Raw genomic sequence first — 6,907 nt, 5'->3', positions numbered from 1 at the left:
TGGTTAAAGTGAATAATATTTTACAAATTGACGGGGATTGTGACAATCAAGTATCGCAAAAATATGAAATTTATACTTGGAATTGTTAGGCGATCAAACATTGGAATAGGTTACAACAGGCTCATATTTCTTCCAGACTTCCGGCAACAAAAAATTAAATTCATTTATTGCTGTACATAAATATCCTCCACATACAGATTTGGTACAACAAATTAAAAAATAAAAATGGTAAACCAGAAAAACATAACACCATCTTTGACATAACAAAACAGGTCTGTTAGTCCCTTTATTCTCTCTCCTTTCAAATCTTTTTGGTATTGGAACACCAATTTACATGTGCTTTTATTATATAACAAGCTTTGTAAGGGAAGTTTCCAACTAGATAGCAGAGATGGTTTCTTTAACATATTGGAAGAGGATTGCCATCCCAATCCTTGAGACATTCGAGGAGTGGATCTATCAACTTCCCCTCACACATTCCAACAAATACTTTATCACATTCCTCACCTGGCGATCTCACTTTCTCTCCTGTTAAAAACTCAGTTCCCAAGCCTTCTCTCACGAACTTGTATAAAGGGTAGGACCTGCACTCCTTGATCTTATTTGGGATTGCTGGATTACCACTTTCAAAAGCTGTTCTTGCAGTTTCAACTTCCTCGGGCAAGACTGTCTTCAATTCCTCCTCGAAAGCTCCAATCTTAAGAAAGATCGAAGCATTTGCGTTACTCAAATCATCACTGTTTGTCAAGGCATGTTCTACCAGGACTTGCCTCAGCTTTTGCATAAGTGGGTATGTTGCACTACATGGATCATCAACATATGCAAAAACATGCTCACGGTCGACCACTTTAAGCAAATCCTTCTCACAGAATCTTGAAGGTTGAAGCTCCCCGTTTACCCCCATGGTTAGGACTTTCCTGGCAACTTGGCTCATTGCGTTTTTGACTGCGTTCTTCAAGTTCTCCTCCAGGTGCCGCAAATCGATAGCCTGACAGAGCGCAATCATGTATGTTGAAGACATCAGCTTTAAGATGTCAACAGCTTCAGCTGTTTTCCTTGCAGAGATTAGCCCCAACGAGTTCACATCTTGGTTGTGTTGCTCTGCACTCTGGACATGATTGGTAACAGGATTAGCCAGAAACTGGAGCTCTGAGCAATATGCTGCCATGGCTATCTCAGCGCCCTTGAACCCATAATCTAAGCTTGGATTCCTACCACCTGACAGATTCGATGGCAACCCATTGTTGTAGAAATCATTGACAAGCTCAGAGAATTGAGCAAACATGAGTTTTCCGATTGAGGCTATTGCTAATCTTGTGTTATCCATAGACACACCAATGGGAGTACCCTGGAAATTTCCGCAATGCAAGGCCTTGTCCCTTGACACATCAATCAATGGGTTATCATTCACCGAGTTAATCTCCCTCTCGATGGACTTCGTTGATGATTGAATCACTTCAACTTGAGGGCCCAACCATTGTGGGGAAGTACTAAGAGCATATCGATCTTTCTTTGGCTTTTGCAGGGGATCAATTTCATGCAATTTTTGTGCTGCCTTAACAAAGGCACTTCCATCCAGAATGTGTTGCATAATAGCTGCAGCCTCAATCTGGCCAGGATGGTGCTTCAGCTTATGAGTCATATGATCTGTAAACTCTGGCTTTCCTTGCATAACCTCAGCAAATATTGCTGACAAAACTTCAGATAGGACAGTCAAAATGTTAGCCTCAAAGAGAACTATAGAAGCCAAGCCAGAACCAACTCCCGTGCCATTAACTAATGCTAGACCCTCTTTAGGCTGCAACTCGAAGAATCCACCATTAATGCCTGCAAGGTGAAAGGCTTCGTTGGCACCAAGGGCTTCTCCTTTGGGACCAACAGCCTTGGAATTCGGCCGTCCCATGAGGAATCCGGCGATGTATGAAAAGGGAACTATATCACCCGAGGCAGAAATTGAGCCACGCAAAGGCAAAGATGGTGTGATGTTGTGATTCAGTAGCTTTGTGATGGCTTCCAGGATCTCAAACCTAATGCCTGAGTAGCCCTGGAGGAGTGTATTGATTCTCACTAGCATTGCAGCTCTTGCTGCTGTATGTGGCAATGTGTGGCAAGATTCTGTGCCACTCCCAAAGACTCCAGCATTCAAGAATCTGCTCAACAAAATTGAAATATGTTTCTTAAAATTGCTCAATGGAAACAATTCACTATATGCCCATTATTAACACAATAGAAATTACTTTTGCCAAAAATGGGAAATGTTTACTTATATCCATAGCAGTTATTGTTTTCAATACTATCAAATGACATATACTCAGTATCCAAATTTTACAATTTTTTTTTTTCTTGTAAAGTTAACATGTGAGATATATAGTAATGATGCAACGTGATATATGGCCTGATCAGAGACAGAGACTCAATTCCCCAAGCTAGTGGTAAACGTAAAGGTAGAGTTGGGAGAAAATGTGACCACCTAACCTATTAACTAAGAACCAAAAATTCTAGCCAAACTTCAGTTTCTAATGCCTGTTTTTCGACTTAGCTACAGCTTCCTTTGCCTGATTGAATATACCATTTCTGGTGCAAAATTCATCATCTGGGCATTGCTTTCTCTCAAATTGTAACATCATGACATTCAGTACAACGAACGCAAACTTTGTCATGAGGTAAGGAAATTTAATTTACCTAATGAGCTCTTTTTGCAAGGCAGCTCCTTGCTTGGTCCCCCTACGTGAAGTGGCACCGAAACCAGTAGTAACGCCATAGGTATCTGTTCCTTTGTTCATGCTGTCCATAACCCAATCACTGCTTGCCTTGACACCGGCCCTGGCCGACTCACTCAGCTCAACCATGACTCCATCAACACGGGCCGCCACTGCAGCCACCTGAGCTACGGTCAGTGTCTCACCCACCAGCTTCACCACCGGCTTTCGATATTCATTCACCATTCTTTTCACTTCATCCAAATGGCTTCCTTTCCATGACTCAGCAGCAGAAACCCAGTTTAATGGATCATTTTGGCACAGTTTTTCTAGTGACACACCTCCACTGTTTTCATCCCCATGTGACACATCCATGGCTGTTGAGTCCAAAATGATCTATACGTAAACAGAAAAAAACACAGAAGCTAAACAGATTGTTTCTTGTGGTTTCTATGCAAAAGAGGGAAAACAAAGTATAAACCAAGAAAATAAAGAAAAAGAAAAATGTTGGGTCTTTGACTATGAATCATCAAAAACTATCCAAGCTCTTTACATAGAAGGGTTGTTGGAAAATTACGGAATTGTCTCTAAAGAATTGTCCAAGATCTAACCCAATCAATAAAATAAAGAAAGAAAGAAATCAAACACACCCACAAGAATACAAGAATTTACGTGGTTCAGTTTTTTGATGATCTACGTCCACGGGCACAGTAATAGAGAAAAATTCACTAAAAAGAAAAATCAAGAGATTACAAGAACAGTCTCAAACTCATAACCCTTATCCCACGTACACCTAAATCACTCTCTCTAAATCTAGGTGATAATTTTTTTTTAACCCATAGGGTCTTTTTTATAGTATCAAATACAATAACCTTATCCTAATATAATTAGGAATCTTATCCTAATAGAATTAAGAATTGTTATTCTAATCTAACTAGATTTAAAGACTATTTTATAAGATATACTAATTTAATTAGAATTAAACAATCCTAATTAAATCATAATTCAAGAGCTTGAATTCACCAAGCTCCACCTTACGAACCAATCTCTATCGACACCGCCACTGCCCCAATGGGCCTCAAGCACCACGAACACCGATCAAGTCCAAGCAATGCTTGAACTTTATCCCAGAAACTGACTTAGTTAGCATATCTGCCGGATTTTCATCTGTAGCTATTTTCTTTACTACAATTTCACATCTAGATTCTTGTCCAAAACAAAGATCACTAACCAAGTCTCGAAGCCATAAGGCTTCCTTCATAGTCTCGGTCACAATCATATATTTAACTTCAGTTGTAAACAAAGCAGTTACTACTTTACAACTGATCGCAGACCCTGAGAGAGTGAACACATACCCCATTCGAGATCTTTTACTATCTAGATCACCAGCAAAATCTGATTTGGAGAAGCCAACCACATTACGACTAATGTTTGCACCTCCTTCACACACTAAGCCAACTTCAATAGTAACTTTATGTATTTTTACAAACTCCCATGTTTGATCCCAGTGTAGAGACTCAATCTTTTTAGAAGACTCGGCATATGTAATTTTCTCATGATAAAAGTAAGGCTCATCAATCTCTACTTCCACAAATAAAACATAAGAATCAAAATCACTATCAATACAAGTAATGCTTCGTTGAGATACCAATTCTTGTACCTCTTGCAATTCTTTCTGGATTTCACTATCATCCCGCACTGTCACAAGAGTATTGATTTCAAGCTCCACCTGCTTGCCAACTTCTTGGTCTGATGTGTTTGCAATTCTAGAATTTATCCCACAAAGTAATGCGGACTTGTCAAAGGTAACATCCCAACTCACCATAAACTTGGGGAACTTACAGTCAGTACACCACAACCAATAACCCTTCACCCCATATGTATAGCCTAGGAATATGCACTCTGTCGCCCTCAATTCAAGTTTACCATCACTCACATGAACATGAACAGGACAACCAAATACTCTCAATATAGAGTAATCAACGGGCTTACCAGACCAACCTTCCTTGGGAGTCTTAAATTCAATTGCAATTGATGGAGACCGATTTACCAAGTAACAAGCCTTATTGATAGCTTTTGTCCATAATACTTTGGTTAGGCCAACATTAGAGAACACGTATTTTGCTCTCTCCAGAAGTGTTTTCTTCATCCATTCTACAATACCGTTTTGATGTGGTGTTTTGACGACAGTGCAATGTTTAATGATTTTTTCATTATTGTAGAATAGACCAAACTCACCTTTGCAAAATTCCAAACCTTTGTTTGTTCGAAAGCTCTCGATCCTTTTCTTAGTCTGCTTCTCGATCAATACCTTCCAATGCAAAAAGGTGGTTAACACTTCACTCATAGCCTTTAGAAGATACGTCCACACCTTTCTTGAAAAATCATCAATAAAGATCCACATGTATAATGATCCACCTTTTGATGCCACCGGAGAAGGATCCCACAAATCTAAATAGATGTAGTTTACTGTACTCATGGTTTGATGAGTTTTAATGCTAAATTTCACTCTATGTTGCTCACAAAAATCTAGCTTTTCACTATTTTGACCACACAGCAAACTATGCTTACTTAGTTTTCTAATCCATCTCTCGCTCATATGACCAAATCTCATATTCCATAAACGTGTTACATCATCTTCAGGATCATTAGATGAGACCACAGAAACAGTTTCAATGACCGTGTTTCCCACTAGACAATAAAGGTCACCGAATAACTTGCCCTTCATGATAGTTAAGGCTCCTTTAGATACATTCAAGACATCATCTTGGTCACTATATTTGTAGCCCTTCTTATCTAACAAACTCAAGGATATTAAATTCTTTTTCATGTCAAGGACATGTTTTACCTCAAGTGTTCTTACCATACCATCAAACATCCTGATTCGAATTGTGTCAATTCCAACAACTGAGAGAGAGAAATCATCTCCTAATTGTACAGTGCCCATATTAACAGATTGATAAGTAGTAAACCAATCACGCCTAGGACATATATGAAAGCAACAAGCCGAATCCAAGATCAATGTATCCATCAGGTTATAATTAGTAATTGCAAGAATATTATCAGTTTCCTCAAAAGTATCAAAATCATCTCCAACCACGTTTACAGTATTCTCAGACTTATTGAACTTTTCATCATCCTTGAATTTGGTACAGTCTTGACGAAAATGCCCTTTCTGACCACAATTCCAGCAAGTTTTCCCTTTTGCTCTAGATTTACCTTTTCTGTCTAAGCCTTTCTCTTTACCTCTACCTCTATTTACAACCAAACCTTCTGCTTGATTTTCATTCCGAATACCACCAACTTTCTTCTTTAATTCCTTGGAATTTAAATATGCCCTTACATCCTCAAAAGTGAGAGTGTCTCGGCCGTATAGCATAGTATCCACGAAATTTTCATACGATGGAGGCAAAGAACATAAAAGAATTAGGGCTAAGTCTTCATCCTCAATTTTAACATCGATATTCTTTAAATCAAGAATAACTCTATTAAATTCATCAATGTGGGTATTAACGGACGTACCTTCACTCATCTTGAGAGTATACAATCGTTGCTTCATGTAAAGCCGATTCGTTAGGGACTTGGTCATATAAATACTTTCGAGTTTAAACCACACTGCAGCAGCAGATTCTTCATCCGTGACTTCTCTTAGCACCTCATCAGACAAAGTAAGGAGAATAGCACTATGTGCTTTTTTCATAAGGTCATCTTTCTCACCATCAGATAAATTCGAGGGAAGATGCTCTTTTCCGTTCAGTGCCTTCAACAGTCCTTGTTGCACTAGCAATGCGCGCATCTTAACACGCCACAGGCTGAAATCGTTTCTTCCATTAAACTTTTCAATCTCATACTTGGTCGACGAAGTTGCCATACTGAGATTCAGATTGACCCAAGATCTTGAAGCTCTGATACCAGTTTGTTGGGAAATTACGGAATTGTCTCTAAAGAATTGCCCAAGATCTAACCCAATCAATAGAATAAAGAAAGAAAGAAATCAAGCACACCCACAAGAACACAAGAATTTACATGGTTCGGTCTTTTGATGACCTACGTCCACGGGCACAGCAACAGAGAAAAATTCACTAAAAGGAAAAATCAAGAGATTGCAAGAACAGTCTCAAACTCATAACCATTATCCCACGTACACCTAAATCACTCTCTCTAAATCTAGGTGATAATTTTTCTTTAACCCATAGGGTCCTTTTTAT

The 6,907-nt window shown here is 38.9% G+C and overlaps 1 protein-coding gene across 1 annotated transcript; it reads right to left on the bottom strand.

Annotated features, from left to right (window-relative positions):
* Positions 1–138: 138 nt before the first annotated feature.
* LOC18590901 (phenylalanine ammonia-lyase-like) lies at positions 139–3,231 on the bottom strand. The gene is made up of 2 exons (XM_018128348.2): positions 2,683–3,231; positions 139–2,150 (listed from the first exon to the last, which is right to left on the bottom strand). Exons 1-2 carry the CDS (start codon positions 3,072–3,074, stop codon positions 401–403), a joined length of 2,142 nt encoding a protein of 713 aa, XP_017983837.2. The 5' UTR covers positions 3,075–3,231; the 3' UTR covers positions 139–400.
* Positions 3,232–6,907: the final 3,676 nt, after the last annotated feature.

Source organism: Theobroma cacao, chromosome 9 (assembly GCF_053813885.1).
Source record: "Theobroma cacao isolate CCN51 chromosome 9, ASM5381388v1, whole genome shotgun sequence".
NCBI classification, from domain to species: domain Eukaryota; kingdom Viridiplantae; phylum Streptophyta; class Magnoliopsida; order Malvales; family Malvaceae; genus Theobroma; species Theobroma cacao.
Note: the sequence above shows the minus strand (reverse complement) of the source record. Positions and strands in the feature narration are given on the sequence as shown.

Coding starts and splice junctions, on each gene's coding strand:
- LOC18590901 (XM_018128348.2), bottom strand. CDS start 3,074: ATGGATGTGTCACATGGGGATGAAAACAGTGGAGGTGTGTCACTAGAA. Junction 2,151..2,682: donor TTGCAAAAAGAGCTCATTAG/GTAAATTAAATT, acceptor TTTGTTGAGCAG/ATTCTTGAATGCTGGAGTCT.